This window comes from Danio rerio, chromosome 5 (genome assembly GCF_052040795.2).
Source record: "Danio rerio strain M-AB ecotype USA chromosome 5, GRCz13ab, whole genome shotgun sequence".
Lineage (NCBI taxonomy): Eukaryota > Metazoa > Chordata > Actinopteri > Cypriniformes > Danionidae > Danio > Danio rerio.
Window position 1 is genome coordinate 10055001 of NC_141025.1, and position 17169 is coordinate 10072169.

General features: G+C 38.6%; 1 protein-coding gene across 16 annotated transcripts in view; it reads left to right on the forward strand.

Moving 5' to 3' along the window:
• susd1 (sushi domain containing 1) overlaps positions 1-17169 on the forward strand; it is a 35088-nt gene that overhangs the window by 8465 nt on the left and 9454 nt on the right. For 4 of the 16 annotated variants that reach the window (XR_015490511.1, XR_015490512.1, NM_001446871.1 and 1 more), the window contains 3 exon segments: positions 11415-11579; positions 12269-12360; positions 14109-14295. Coding sequence is in view for 11 of the 16 variants with exons in the window: in NM_001446871.1 (NP_001433800.1) it covers positions 11415-11579; positions 12269-12360; positions 14109-14295 (444 nt within the window). In the remaining 5 variants the exon portion in view is untranslated. 16 annotated transcript variants of the gene reach the window in all.

The following is a 17169-nucleotide window of genomic DNA, read 5'->3' on the forward strand; positions in this document are numbered from 1 at the left end:
AATTTGGGTAGGCAAAATCCAGGCGGAAATCCCAAAATAGCAGCAGAGTTTAAGAGGTTAGAAACAAAAAATACAAAGGCAGTCAATGGCTGTTTTTTCCCAACATTCTTCAAAATATCTTCTTTTGGGTTCAACAGGAGAAAGTAACTCAAACATTCTGTTCCTTAAGATTATTTTCTTTTTATATTCAGTACAGTACAAAAAAAGTGTCATTTAACATGTCTGTAAAATTGCCACGGAGAGACATGTTTCAAACATGTGTTTATTGTCACCCGACTGATGCAATTGAACCCATTTCCATGTAGAAGTGGACTGTGGAGAGCCTCATATTTTTCCTCAGTCAGAACTAATGTGGAATCACACCTCTCGGATGGGATCTTTGGTGCTGTATGTGTGTGAGCCACAGTTTTATAATCGTGGACGCGAAAATGTGTCAGTGTGTTCTGCTCAGGGCACGTGGAGCCGTCCTGACTTCCAGTGTGCAGGTATCTGCTGCTTCTTCACAGAATTTCTGTATAATGACAAACAGTTGTAGTCAGAATTATTAGCCTTCCTGTTCAATTTGAACATTTCTATATTTTTTCCCTAATTTCTGTTTAATGGAGAAAAGATTTTTTAACACATTTCTAAACCTATTACTTTAATAACTCATCTCTAATAACTGATTTATTTTATCTTTGCCATGATGACAGTAAATAATATTTGACTAGATATTTTTCAAGACACTTCTATTCAGCTTAAAGTGACATTTAAAGATTTACCTAGGTTTATTAGGCAAGTCATTGTATAACAGTGGTTTGTTCTGTAGACAATCAAAAAAAATATTGCTTCAAGGAGCTAAAAATATTGACCTTAAAATGTTTTTTAAAACTGCTTTATTCTTGCCTAAATAATACAAATAAGAATTTTTCCAGAAGAAAAAATATTATAGGAAATACTGTGCAAATTTCCTTGCTCTGTTAAACATGATTTGGGAAATATTTGAAAAGAAAAAATTCATGAGAGGGCGAATAATTCTGATTTCAGCTGTGTAAATTGGGTGTCTGTTGAGCTTCTGTTTGTGTGTGTTTAGAGATAGAATGCGGTTCTCCTGCTGTCCTGCCGCACTCTGTGTTATTGTGGAGCGGTGTCAGTAAGATCGGTTCTGAGGCTCTGTATGACTGTGATGTCGGATATCACAGTTCGGATACAGAAAATAAGTCTGTGTGTAAATCAGACGGTCAGTGGAGTAAGCCAGACTACTCTTGTGAAAGTACAAAGATTTTTATGTCTGAAGAAAACTTTAAAGGGATAGTTTAATTCTGTCATCATTTATTCAGTGTTTTGTTATTTTTGTTAAGTTTCCTTTTCTCCACTGTAAAAAAAATCAGTAAATGAGCAGTTTTCTGTATTTGTGATTTATTTATTTTTCCCCCTTTAATTTATGCTTTTGAATTGCATTATGGGATCTTGATCTTTTTTTTTTACAACTTTCAACCCTGAAGTTTGAAAAAGTGACTTTTATAAACATTGTAACAGTTGAAAGTGATATATTGTCTGGGTTGGCTTTGTAAATTATGCTATAAAAACTTTGTAATAAGCTGACAGTACATTTTCTGTTATTTCACAGACTTATTTCTCTATTTATTATTATACATTGTTATTTCAAACTACTAAAATGTCAATTAAAAGTCGCTTTGTTAGGGTCCTATCGTACACCCGGCGCAATGTGGCGCAAGGCCAATTGTTGTTTGCTTCTTTCAGCTTGACGCAAGAGTCGTTTTGATGTGTTGCACCACGCTGTTTAAATAGCAAATGCATTTGCGCTCATATGTGCTCCCATAGGTGTTCTGGTCTAAAAAGGGAGGCGTGTTGAGGTGCATTGCTGGTGCATTGCTATTTTGAGAAACTATAATAGATTTTTCAATAGACCAGAACAAAGCCGGTCTATTGTCCAACGCAGAGCGAGTTAGTTGTGCGCCTCGCTTACACACTGCTTAACACACAAGATGTAGAGCAATACGCAAATATCTATACAAATGAAAAAGAATTTAAATATTAAGGATATATATATATATAGGATATAATAAGAATATATATAGGATATGAATATAAAGGAATAAAATATTACAAAACATATTATTGTCTAGCCCACATACATTTAAAAACCACTGCCTTCATGCCTTTTTCATCTCGGGAGGCTTTTTCAGTTCATTCATAACAATTTGCTTTTGTATAATGTTATTATTATTAGCAGTATTATTTGTTATATGCATATTTATATATTTGTTTAATTAAAAACAAGCTTAGATTTGCCCACCTGTCAGGTTTTAGACCATATGGGGCACAGCATGTGTATTAGGGTATAACTCTGTGTTTTGACCAAACTTCGTTATTATTGTTCATTTATTCGTTTGCTGGAATTTAGAACTGAATTTAGAAATAGTTTTGAAACAAATCTTTGCGCTTAACAAACAAAATTAATTATTTATAGGCTAATTGATGTCTGTGCGTAAAGGTTTCCCTATCCACAAGAGTGAAAGTAAAAGTTAATCATTTATCTCTCATTCTCGCGCTGCAGATGCTCTGTTTAACTGTTTTCTTGCTAGTGAAATGCTCAGTTTTTCCACTTACACTTACTTTACTTCATGTAAATAGCCAATGCACCATGGCGCGACGCAACTGGCTCTTAAAGGGAATGGGAGATGAGACTCTGATTGGTTTATTCTCAAAACACACCTATAACTCATTAAGAAAATAAGCTCAACCCTTTTAGATCTTGCGCCACGGCGCAAAGTGGATTTTTCTGTCCTTATATTAGCAAAAGTGGACTCTGACACGCCCTGAATGCGTTTGCGCCCTGCGCTTTGCACTTTTTGCATGGACCGTCAAAATAGAGCCCATAAACTGTAGAATTGAATTTTCAACATCAAAGTCGACAGAGCAGAGATCAACATCCCATAAAGCAATTCACAATCGTAAATAAATGGAAAACACTTCTGAATTATAAAATATTCCTTACAGTGTACTCTTTTCAGCTTAGTCCCTTTATTAATCTGGGGTCGCATAGCGGAATGAAGCACCAACTTATCCAGCATATGTTTTACGCAGCGGATGCCCTTCCAGCTGCAACTTATCACTGGGAAACATCCATACACACTCATACACACACATACACTAAGCTCAATTTAGCTCACCCAATTCACCTGTACCACATGTGTTTGGACTGTGGGGGGAAACCAGAGGAAACATGCGCGAACACGGGGAGAACATGCAAACTCCACACAGAAATGCCAACTGATTTACTTGGGGATCGATCCAGCGACCTTGTTGCTGTGAGGCGATCATGCTACCCACTGCGCCACCGTGCTGCCCAATTAAAAATAATGTTGCTTTCTTTTTCTTCTTTAAGTGATGATATATAACAAACATCTCAAGAAACCTGTAAGTAAACATTGTTAAAAGGGACAGTTCACCGCATATTGAAAATTCGCTCTTCATTTACTCCTTCACTTGTTCCACACCTAACATAGGCTCATTCTGAAAATGTAGCCCTATATACATTTCTGGAGATCGTGAATTATGTAGCCAGAAGTACATATGGCCTCATTTCGTCTTTAAAACGAACGCTACGGGGTGGTATGATGCCGTTCCTTTTTGAGCTTACCAGCTGACCACTTACCACACCGCACTTCATCGCACTTCACCAAGTGCAAACACAGATACACGAACACTGTTGCATTTTAAAGCCGCGAAGATCAGTTGATTGCTCGTCTGTGTTTTCACTCGGTAAACATCTGTGAAGTGCAGTGAACTGATGACCTTTTACGACCACAGTCATTTCTGTTGAGCACTGGTGAACACTTTGGCGAATCAGGGGTGTTGCGTTAAACAGCGCTTAAATGTTAGTGGGAAATTGACGGTTGTAATAAATTTCATTAACGAAATCCAGTATCGTGATTCGTGAAAAGTCTAATATAGTGTAGAATAAGTGCAAACTTTTGCTAAATGGCATCTAAACCGTGTGTTTGAGAACGATAACGTTGTCTAACTACTGCCGTTTGCCTTAACTCAGCTGAAAATGAGGTCTGATATCCGTTTTTTATTTTCATTATCCATTTAAAACAGACCTTCAGGTCACTCTGAAAATGGTGTTATTATGAATTTGTGCCGATTTCTCTTCGCTGATAAGATATACAGCCAGGTACACAACATTCTTGTGTGACTCCAGGCAATACTTCTGGGTTTCTTCCCACCGCAGCCTCGATTTCACTTTTTAAATGGCGGTGGGTTGAAATCAGTCTATACCAAGGGTCACCAACCCTGTTCCTGGAGAGCTACCTTCCTGCAGAATTCAGTCCCAACCCTGATCAAACACACCTGAACCAATTTATAGTACCTAAAGCAGCACTTAATAATTACAAACCGGTGTGTTTGGTCAGGGTTGCAACTAAGATCTGCAGGAAGGTAGCTCTCCAGGAACAGGATTGGAGACCCCTGGTATACACTTCCATAGTCGGAAAGGTAAATACTATGGAAGTCAATGGTTACTAGTTTCCAGCATTCTTTAAAATACATGTCTTTCTGTGTTCATTTAAAAGGAACTCATAAAGGTTTGGAACCACTTAAGGGGGAGTGAAATGTAAGTTTGGAGTGAAATATCCCTTAAAAAAAAAAGAAATGAGGCAGTGGGTAGCGCTGTCGCCTCACAGCAAGAAGGTCACTGGTTTGAGCCTTGATCTTGTTTTTCCTTTTGACATAAGATTATTTTGCTTATTTAATATGCAGATTATTTAGCTTGTTTTAAGACAAAAACACTTATTTTTGGCTTGTTATTTCTTAAACAAGATAATGTTTTGCTTGTCTAGAAAATTCTTCTTGATTTAAGAATTTTTAGATATTTGGACTAGAAACAAGACAAAAAAATCTAAGAAAGACATTTTGAAGTGTACGGATTATAAGTTCCATACATTTTTTAGATAAAGAAGATATTTTGAAGAATGTTGCAAACCAGTAGTTTATAACATTTTTCTAAATATCTTCTCTTTTTTGTTCAGTAGATGAAAGAAACTCATAATGGTTTGGAGAAAATGATGACAGAATTACATTTTTTTTGTTCACAATTGTTTTTAGTGTCTTCTTTGTGCGGCAGTGATTTGGTAGTACTCATTGACGTGTCATTTCCTTCTCAACAGAGATTGTGTGTGGCGAGCCTCATATTCTGCCACTCACTGTGCAGATATGGGATGGCAGAGTCACGTTTAACAGCACTGTAACATATCAATGCCAACACGGTTACTATCCTAAACAAGGACAAAATATATCTGTGTGTGCTGAGAACGGTTACTGGACAAAAGCTACTCTGTTGTGTGAAGGTAATTGCTTACATTATTTATTATCAAGACATTGAATGTGAATATGCTTCAAATAAAAATCTTATAGTTATCACCATACTGTATGTCCTTGGTTGATTGATTACATTAAGAATTGCAAACGTTTTTTGAAAATATTTTCTAAGATGTTCTGTTTATGTATTCAAATGAGGCATTTTTTAATTAAATACGTTCTAATTTGCATGAATTTCTTGCACAAATACATTGGATAAACAACAACAACAAAAAAAAAAACATTGGATACAGACCAGTTCTAAATTGTGTCATTTGTTTACATGCAGAGACAAACAATTTTGTAATTCAAAAAATATATATTTTTAGTAAAGAATATAATTTTTATTACTTGTAGAATAAAATATCTATAATTAAGAAAAATTATGCTTGGCAATATTAATCCTAACCGTCAGATTATAGATGTGAATAACAAAATTAAATTTTAGTTCATGTACAGTACTGTAAGTTCTGCTGACCTCTGGCTTCAAGGCATTTGCGCCCACAGAACTGCCACTCACTGGATGTTTTCTCTTTTTTATACCATTGTCTGTAAACCCTAGAAATGGTTATGCGTGAAAAATCCTAGTAGATCAGCAGTTTCTGAAATACTCAGAACAGCCCGTCTGGTACCAACAACCATGCCACATTCAAAGTCACTTCATCATGTTGACCATGTCTACACGCCTAAATGCATTGAGTTGCTGCCATGTGATTGGCTGATTAGAAATTTGCGTTAACGAGCAGTTGGACAGGTGTACCTAATAAAGTGGCCAGTGAGTGTATATCATTATTAAACATTTTTTTAAAAAGTGTATGTAACATTAGACTGAAATAAAAAGCCATAACGCCCACAATTTCAAAACTGACTTTTGCATGAATTTTTCTTTCTTTAATTTTTGCATGGCTCACTTTAAATATAAGTGTAAAATCTGTGCCTTTAATGTTTGAATTGCCAATATTTTAAGTTTTTTGTTGCTCCTCAGAGGTGCACTGTGGATTACCGCCTTCTCTCCCGCTCGCGGTTATGATATGGAGAGGAGACACTAAGGTTGGATCTAGTGTGTCTTATAAGTGCATTGAGGGGTTTCGTAATGTTAGGAAAGGAGAAACATCAGTTTGTGATTCAGAGGGAATCTGGAGTCTGCCTGATTTTCTCTGTCAAGGTATATATTTATTTTTCCATGTCAACTTTCCTCTTAATTTATGATATGGTCATTCTTAAGAAATGGTGTTGTTTATGTCTCTGCCAAGTTAAGACACAGTTATTTACAGTATATAGTGCTTTATACAATAGAGATGGATTTAAAGCAACTTAAAGGTTTAACTAATCATTCATTTTTTTTCATTTTAGTCCCTTTATTCTTCAGGGGTTAATTTTTTTTAGAATATGAGCCCATGTGCCTTGATGATTAATAATTCACATTGCAATTTTATACTGCATACAATAGTAAAACAAATGTTTGTTTTTTAATTTAAGTGTATTTTTCAGGTTATGCATTCATCATCAGTTCTGATTTTCATTCATTCTTTCATTTTCTCTCGACTTAGTCCCTTTATTCATGAGGGGTCGCCACAGTGGAATGAACTGCCAACTTATCAGCATATTTCTTACACAGCAGATGCCTTTCCAGCTGCAACCCAGTACTGGGAAACACCCAGACACACCCATTCACACACATACACTACAGCCAATTTAGTTTACTCAATTCACCTATACCACATATGTTTGGACTGTGGGGGAAACCAGATCACTTGGAGGAAACCCACATCAACACGGGGAGAACATGCAAACTCCACACAGAAATGCCAACGGGCCCAGCCGGGACTTGAACCAGCGACCTTCTTGCTGTGAGGCGACAGTGCAAACCACTGAGCCACCGTATGAGTCTGTGTGGGCATCCGCTGCATAAAATATATGCTAAAATAGTTGGCGGTTCATTCTGCTGTGGCGACCCTGGATAAACAATGGACTAAGCTAAAGGAAAATGATTGAATGGCTGAAATTGGCCATAGTGTATGAGTGTGTGTGAGTGTGTATGGGTGTTTCCGAGGCCAGTACTGGGTTGTGGCTGGAAGGCCATCCACTGTGTAAAACATACAGTATGCTGGAATAGTTAGCAGTTCATTATGCTGTGGCGACCCTGGATAAATAATGGACCAAGCTGAAGGAAAATAAGTGGATGAATGAAATTGGCTGTAGTGTATGAGTGTGTATGGGTGTTTCCCAGTACTGGGCTACGGCCGGAAGGGTATCCGCTGTGTAAAACAAATGCCAGAATAATTGGCAGGTCATTCCGCTGTGGCAACCCTGGATAAATAAAAGACTAAGTCGAAGGAAAATGAATGAATGAATGAATGAAATTGGCTGTAGTGTATAAGCGTGTATGGGTGTTTCCCAGGCCAGTACTGGGTTGTGGCTGGAAGGCCATCCACTGTGTAAAACATACAGTATGCTAGAATAGTTGGCAGTTCATTAGGATGTGGGGACCCTGGATAAATAATGGACCAAGCTGAAGGAAAATAAGGGAATGAATGAAATTGGCCATAGTGTATGAGTGTGTATGGATGTTTCCCAGTACTGGGTTGCGGCTGGAAGGGCATCCGCTGTGTAAAACATATGCCAGAACAGTTGGTGGTTCATTCCGCTGTGGCAACCCTGGATAAATAAGTGACTAAGTTGAAGGAAAATGAATGAATGAATGAAATTGGCTGTAGTGTATAAGCATGTATGGGTGTTTCCCAGGCCAGTACTGAGTTGTGGCTGGAAGGCCATCCACTGCGTAAAACATACAGTATGCTAGAATAGGTGACAGTTCATTCCACTGGGGCGACCCCGGATAAATAATGGACCAAGCTGAAGGAAAACGAGTGAATGAATGAAATAGGCCGTAGTGTATGAGTGTGCATGGATGTTTCCCAGTACTGGGTTGCGGCTGAAAGGGCATCCGCTGTGTAAAACATAAGCCAGAACAGTTGGTGGTTCATTCCGCAGAGGCAACCCTGGATAAATAAGCGACTCAGTCGAAGGATAATGAATGAATAAATGAATGAATAAGGAAGGAAGGAAGGAATAAATGAATGAAATTGCTTGTAGTGTAAAAGCGTTTATTGGTGTTTCCCAGGCCAGTACTGGGTTGTGGCTGGAAGGGCATCCACTGTGTAAAACATACAGTATGCTGGAATAGTTGGCAGTTCATTCCACTGTGGCAGCCCCAGATAATTAAGGGATTTTTATATAACACTGAATTTATTTTCCATAAGTACAAAAAACAGGGCAGTAGTATTGAAATGTTGCTTTGTTTCTTAGTATTTTAAACCTGTATGTCTCAATTAAAACAACATGCTGTTATGCATTTTCTGAGAAAAGTGTCACTGTCAAGACATTATTATTAATCTCTTCATATTGTCACATTACCAACTTCACACATTTCTTTAAGAATGACCTCTCAGCGGTGTCTGTCCTCATGAATGATCTGGTAATCTGCATGCACATGTACAGTGTGTCTGTATGTGTGTTTTTGTAGAAGTAGACTGTGGCGTCCCCGTCTCTCTGCCTCATTCAGTTGTGTTGTGGAATAACAGCTCCAGTCTGGGCTCCGTGGCCCTCTATGTGTGTCAAGCTGGATTTCACACTGTGGGTGAAGGAAACATGTCTCTGTGTCGTTCAGACGCAAAATGGAGCAAACTTAACATGAGATGCGAAGGTACTGATAATATTCTGGCTTCATTTGTCATTCAAAGCATGCGTGACTTTTTTCGTCTTTCGTGGAAGAAAACACATTGATGCTGCTTTAGCTACATGGTTTCGATTGGAAGTCATTTATTTCTAACACTGATCTCGATGAACAGAGATCAACTGTGGGCCTCCTCCAGAATTCCCACACACAGATTTAGACTGGAACAAAGCATCTACACTGGGAAGTGTGGTTCAGTATAAATGTAAATCTGGACTCAAACAGGAGGGTGACAAAAACATGACGATGTGCAAATCAGACGGAACGTGGGAAAAAGTGTCTGTAACGTGTTCAGGTAAACAGGTTAATTGCTGTTATAATAATATACACCACCATTCAATGGTAATGTTAGATTTAAGCAAAACAAAAATCATATATCATATATCATATATATATATATATATATATATATATATATATATATATATATATATATATATATATATATATATATATCGACAAAAGACAAAAGTCGTATCGTTCATCCCAGTTGTAAGAGCATCAAATAATAACTTGACTTCTAGTTGATCATTTGGAAAAGTGGCAGAAAGTGGATTTTTCAGATGAATCATCTAATGAGCTGCATCCCAATCATCACAAATACTGCAGAAGACCTACTGGAACCTGCATGGACCCAAGATTCTCATAGAAATCAATCAAGTTTGGTGAAGGAAAAATCATGGTTTGGAGTTACATTCAGTATAGGGCTGTGCGAGAGATCTGCAGAGTGGATGGCAACATCAACAGCCTAAGGCAGTGGTCCTCGATTTTTTTTTCATCAAGTACCACCTCAGAAAAAAATTGTCTCTCCAAGTACCACTAAAATGAGCAATATTGAAATAAAGTAGCGTAGTAGGCCCAGTAAAGCAGCTACAACTCTGCACAGTTAAAAAAACGTGGCAGATTATCTCAGAAATATAGGCATATATGGCATATTATATACATCATTTTTGCTAAATTTTGAAATATGTAGTAGCATATACATGACATATTTTATTCCTTCACGTACCACTAGAAGGAAGCCTGCGTACCACTAGTGGTACACGTACCACAGTTTGAGAACCACTGGCCTGAGGTGTCAAGACATTTGTGCTGCCCATTACATTACAAACCACAGGAGAGGGCAAATTCTCTTAGCAGGATAGCGCTCCTTCTCATACTTCAGCCTCCACATCATAGTTCCTGAAAGCAAAAAAGGTCAAGGTGCCAGCCCAAAGGATTGGCCAGCCCAGTCACCAGACATGAACATTATTGAGCATGGCTGTAATAAAATGGAGGAGGAGGCATTAAAGATGAATCCAAAGAATCTTGATGAGCTCTGGGAGTCCTGCAAGAACGCTTTCTTTGCCATTCCAGATGACTTTATTAATCAGTGATTTGAGTCATTGCAGAGATGTGTGGATGCAGTCCTCCAAGATCATGATGGAGTCAGACACAATATTCAGTCTGTTTCCACTGCAGCATGACTTTATATTCTATACTGGACATTATTTCTGTTAAGTGACAAGACTTTTGTCTAAGCAAAGTCAGAGCTTACTGTCTTTATGAAATAATTAAAAATCAAGACATGATCATATGTTATTTTGGTAAAATAAGCGTAATCTAGAGGCCTTCGCCTTTCACATAAGCCACTTCTGATACCAAATGATCAACTAGAAGTCAAGTTATTATTAGCTGTTCCTAAAACTTTGATAGGCCACAAGACTTTTGTCAGGTAGTGTACAGTATGTGTGTATGTACAGTACACTCTTAGAAATAAAGGTACATGAGTTGTCACTATGGTGGTACCTTTTCAAAAGGTACAAATTTGTACCTAAAAGGTCCATATTAATACCTCAAGGGTACATATTGGTACCTAAAAAGTACAAAAGTGTTCCTTTTAAAATTTGTAGGTACTAATATATACTTCTGAGGTACCAATATGGACCCTTCAAGTACAAATGTGTGCCTTTTGAAAAGGTACCACCCCAGTGACAGCTCACGTACCTTTATTTCTGAGAGTGTATGTGTACAAATCATATTCTTCTACTTGTAGTGTTTTTATTTTTATTAGCCTTTATTTGGCTAAATTTGACAAAAATCAATTTTTTTTCCTTGGCTCTGGTGTGACATTTGCAAAATGGGTTCAGTTGAACTGAAATCTTCCTTTTTTTTTGGAAAGAAAGAAATTATATGCCAATACGAAAACTGTCACAAACAAGGAAAACAAAATACATTTGTCACAAATGTCCTATGTTGGTCCTGTATTTAACACTCATATCCTGAATGATATTCTTTAGCATGTCTCTTTTGTTTTTGTTATTCTCCTCTGTAGCACACTGTGGCCCTGCACCAGAGCTGCCGCACACTGAGGTATTATGGGACAACAGCACTGCAGTCGTTCACCGCTGTGTTAAAGGACACTACAGACACGCCGGAAGTGACATTTCAATATGTGACATTACTGGAGAATGGCAGGTTGCCACTCTCCATTGCAGAGGTACAGTCAATGATCCTCATTTACTAAATCTACTACTGTTTACTAAAGTCAATTTGCTGGTATTCGTTCAATTGATTGACAATATAGCACACCTTAAAGCAGGGGTGCGCAAACTCGGCCCCGGAGGGCTGGTGTCCTGCATAGTTTAGCTCTATCTCTAATCAAAAACACCTGAAAATGTCAAACAGTGTCTTCAAGATCACTAGAAATCCATAAGTTTGATTAGAGTTGGAGCTAAACTGTGCAGGAAACCGGCCCTCCAGGACCGAGTTTGCCCACCCCTGCCATAAAGAAATGGTTTAACAAAAAAACTTAAATAACCCAATGATTTACTAACATTTAAGCCTTCCTCAGTGTACTGTATATGACTTCTTCTGAACACAGTCATTAGTTTCTTTTTATATTTTACTCTTGCATGGCTCCTCCAAGCTATATAATAGTGTTAGGTAGCAACTCTTTCTTTTGAAGCTTTCCAAAACATATAAATCTGTCAAAAAACTATCCCATACGCCGCCATATAATGCGGTTTTCGTCCGGGACGTGGTACACTGGACCAGCTCTATACCCTCACCAGGGTGCTCGAGGGTTCATGGAAGTATGCCCAACCAGTCCACATGTGTTTTGTGTCAACAAACTTGTGTCTGTTGCATATAACCGGTCCAATTTTCTTGTGATTCTGTGTGTTCCAGAGCTGAAGCTGACAATAAATGATCTGGTGGTGTTTAATGAAAGATGTCTACGCTGGAAGGCAGAGAATGAAGGGTATAGGGAGAAATACACAGTGAGTGGAGCTTTACTTATATGACTACACATTAATTCATTCATTTTCTTGTCAGCTTTGTCCCTTTATTAATCCGGGGTCGCCACAGCGGAATGAACTCCCATTTTATCCAGCAAATTTTTACGCAGCGGATGCCCTTCCAGCTGCAACCCATATCTGGGAAACATCCACACACTCATTCACACACACACACTCATACACTACGGACAATTTAGCCTACCCAATTCACCTGTACCGCATGTACCCCTTTGGACTGTGGGGGAAACCGGAGCACCCCACGCGAATGCAGGGAGAACATGCAAACTCCAAACAGAAACGTCAACTGAGCCGAGGCTCGAACCAGCAACCCAGCGACCTTCTTGCTGTGAGGCAACAGCTCTACCTACTGCGCCACTGCTTCGCCATGACTACACATGTAAAAAGCTAAATATCTTTACACTGATGGCTTCTCCAAATTGTCTTTAAGTCTTTCATGAGATGTATGTACAGTCAAAATGACTGAAGTCAAAATGATTCGCCCTCCAGTGAACTGTTTTTTCTTTTTTTTTTTTAAATATTTCCCAAACTATGATTAACAGAGAAAGGATTTTTTCACAGTATGTCCTATAATATTTTTTCTTCTTGAGAAAGTCTTATTTGTTTTGTTTTAGCTAGATTAAAAGCAGTTTTTAAATTAAAAAAAAACATTTTAAGATCAAAATTATAAGCCCCCTTAAGCAATATTTTCTTCTATTTTCTACAGCAGTGGTTCTCAAACTTTTTTCACCAAGTACCACCTCAGAAAAAAATATAATTATAACCATTATGACCAGTAATGAAATAAAGCAGTGAAGTTGGCCAAATTAAGCAGCTACAGCTCTGCACAGTTCAAAAACAAGTCATATTGATATTTATACAATTTTTGATAGATATTGAAATAAACGTTGCATGTACATATGACGTATTTTTTAAACTTTTTTAAATCTGAACATTTACTTGAATGTAGATTGCTAGGGAACCTGTTTTTCTCAGAGGATGTCAAGCTGACAGAATATTGCTGCACTCTGATACAAGTTTTAATTATGGAGAAAATTAGGAAGCACTGCAGTGTTTGGGTGTTCTGTGTTTGAGATAATTAGTCTAATGAAGTTATGTTCCACATAAAACATGAAGATGATCAGTTGATTCTAGTCTCGTGACTCGAGGTGCAGCATTCTAAAAAGTTAAGATATTTTAACTGGGTATGCCTGGAATACGCAAACGCATTGCGCTGCAGTTCTTACTCATTTTTCTAGCCTGTGGGTTAAATTTTGACGCTCAATTGACCGAGATGTAACAAGAGAATACGGTCATTTTTCAAAACTGTATAATTTTTTTCTTTCATTACTCAGTGATTCCTCCGTGTACCACTAGAAGTAAGCCTGCACACCACTAGTGGTACACGTACCACAGTTTGAGAACCACTGGTCTACAGAACAAACTATCGTTATACGACTTGCCTAATTAACCTAGTTAAGTCTTTAAATGTCACTGAATACTAGTATCTTGAAAAATATCTAGTCAAATATTATGTGCAGCCATCAATAGCAAAGGTAAAATAAATCAGTTATTAGAAATTATTATAGATAAAAATTATTATTATAGTTATTAAAACTATTATATTTAGTAATGTTGAATAAAATCTTCCCTCCGTTAAACAGAAATTGGGAAAAAATATACAGGAAGGCTAATAAATCTGACTTCAACTGTATATCTTCTTCTCTACACAGGTGACGTTTGTTGGATTGCGAGACTTTGAGCATTTCTTCAGTGACAGGAGAAAGATGTTGTTTACCTCCTCTGCAGTTTGGCCTGTTCTCTGCTTAAATCTCCTGCCAGCAACAAACTACACCATAACAATCACGGCCGAGTCCACACGAGCCACGGCTACAGTTACAGCAAACACTAGCATACCAGGTACTGCAGTGAATCTGCTATTACTGTACGTGCATCTATAAACCAAAAACAACATTTATATTTATTTTTTCAACATTTCTAACTTATTTTAGCCACTTTAGGCAAGGAGAGGTTATTTTTATAGCAGATTTTATACACAGTGGTAATATTCAAAGTGCTTTACATAAATAACAAACATAAAATACAAGTATAAGAAAAACAATGAAGAATAAAACTGATGAAAACTAAAAAAAATAAAAAGACAAAAAATAAAAAATAAAGACACAAATATGATATATTTTGGAGCTAAATTTTGTGCTGGTCAAATTTTATTGAGCTTTAAAGCTTAGTTTAAGGGTGCTTTCACACCTACACTTTTGTTTCGGAACCTGTCTCGTTTGCCCAGTTAGCGCGGTTCGTTTGGCATATGTGAAACCACCAATCGCGCTCGGATCCGCGACAAATCAATCACTCCGAGATGGCTTGAATGAGGTGGTCTCGGCTCGATTGAAACGAACTCTGGGGCGGATCGATTGTAGTGAGAAAACGATACGACATGAGCCTGATTATTTCACAGTGTATTATGGATATGTAAAAGGCGTGAGGTCATTCCAGACATCCCATGTCTCCCGGAAGTTTTAGGAGTCGCCCGCAAATGCAGATAGACTCTCAGATGCACGCAAACGGGTGATAATCTCCAGGAAATTGTGCGTTTTCTCCCGGTCCTCAAATACGTCACACACCCTTCTCACCCCTCCTCACCGCATCCCTCTTCAGACACGTTGCGTGCACCTTGTCAAACACCACCAAACCACCACCCCCCTGACAGCTGAGCAGCACTTTGCAAAATAAACCCTGACACTCTGACCAATGTGAGGAGAGTTTACTCGCACGTGACGTGTTTTAGCTCTTTTGGTCCGATTAGAAATTTTGCCGTGTGAAAGCGAACCGCACCAAGAGCAAAGAGCAACAATGTAACAAATGTAATCTCTGTTTCGGAACAACTGAATCGATTCAGTTGTTCCGAAACAGAGATTAAAATTGTTACATTGGTCAGAGTGTCAGGGTTTATTTTGCAGCGTCCCGCTCAGCTGTCAGGAGAGGTGGTGGTTTGGTGGTGATTGACAGGGTGCGCGCGCTCCGTGTCTGAGGTGAGATGCGGTGGGGAGGGGTGAGAAGGGTGCGCGACGATGCCTATTTGAGGACTGGGAGAGAGACGCGAGATTACCGGGAGATCATCCCTCGTTTGCGGGCATCCGGAGACTCGCGAAACTTCCCGCCCTACTCATAATTCTCTCTTCATATAGCCGTAAGCCTATTACATATCCATAAAACACTGTGATATAACCGCGCTCAGATCAGATCGCTTTCTCACTGCAATCGAACCGCTCCAGGGTTCGTTTCAATCGAGCCGAGACCACCTCATTCAAGCGATCTCGGAGCGATTACTTGGGCGCGGAACAGAGCGCGATTGCCCTGTTCACATATGCCAATCGAACCGCGCTAACTGGGCAAACGAGATACGTTCCGAAACAAAAGTGTAGGTGTGAAAGCACCCTGAGTCAAAATTATTTGCCCTCCTGTTATTTTTTTTCTGTTTTTGTGCCGCGTTGTTTAAGTAGCAAATCCATTTGTGCCTTTTTGTAGACTCATGGGTAGGGCCAGACGGAATCTGTGGACGTTTTTTGCTATCTCTGCGGAGAATTTTGGTAAAAATCTGCGGATTTCTACGAATTATTTTGGGAGTATCCAGCAGAGTATCATAACTTGCACTTTAATACATTAAATAAAAAGTAATAAATTACTGAATCAAAGCTGAATAAATTCTGATTTACACATTTACTCAAATAAATAAACAGAATTTATAATGGGTTAAAAAACTGCAGAAATCTGCGGAATTCTGCGGAAAATCGGCGGAATTCTGCGCGCGCAGATTCCTAGTGGGCCTACTCATGGGTGTGCTGGGCTGAAAATGAGGTGTGTTGGACCCAAGCCATTAACCAAATAAAAGATGGTCTAAAGTAGGCTTGGGGCGGTATCCATATTTTGATACTGTCAAACCTCCTCCCTATTTTACCTCGGTATACGGTATTACCGTGCATAATAATAAAAATTATGATGTAAGGCTCAGATAGCATCACTAAACTTTTGCCGCGTGCCTAAACTATTCATAAACTGAATACAGTATGTGACCTAAGGTTCGCGGTCACCTGTTTGTTGCACGATTTGCAAATTGTCTTGTTCATATTGATTTGGGGGGGGTGGGTGGGGGACAGAAGAGCAAGCCCAAAAACCACCCAGCTAGATGATACAGAGTTCAGACAGCCTATAACAGCACGTGCTCGCTCACTCGGGAGCGATATTGTTAGACCGCCCACTCCGGTTCAAATTACACCAGAAGTACCGACCGCTCCCTCGCTTTATTCGGAAATTTATTCCTGCACTGCAAGAAATCTGGTCGGGTCCTGCTCCGCGTTACAGCAAGTAATACAGTAATGCAGACCTCTAGTTCATATTTACCACGTCTCCATTCTTGTTCTGTCAAAATCCGAAATACTGCCAAACTGCAGTGGTTGTGTTCTTTTTTGAGACTAGTTCACTTGGTATGCGATGCCATCTTACCTCCCTCTCTCTCTCTCTCTCTCTCTCTCTCTCTCTCTCTCTTTCTCTCTCTCTCTCTCTCTCTCTCTCTTTCTCTCTCTCTCTCTCTCTCTCACTCTCTCTCTCTCTCTTTCTCCTCCACAGTGTCCGGTGACGACAATCACGCATACGCATTTTTAGGGATTAAATAAATAATGTTTAATATTTAATACTTGTCTCTTATATAAGTGCATTGTTTTTTATGACGATATAATGTCGGTATTGAAACTGATACTGTTGCTATTTTTAAATCCC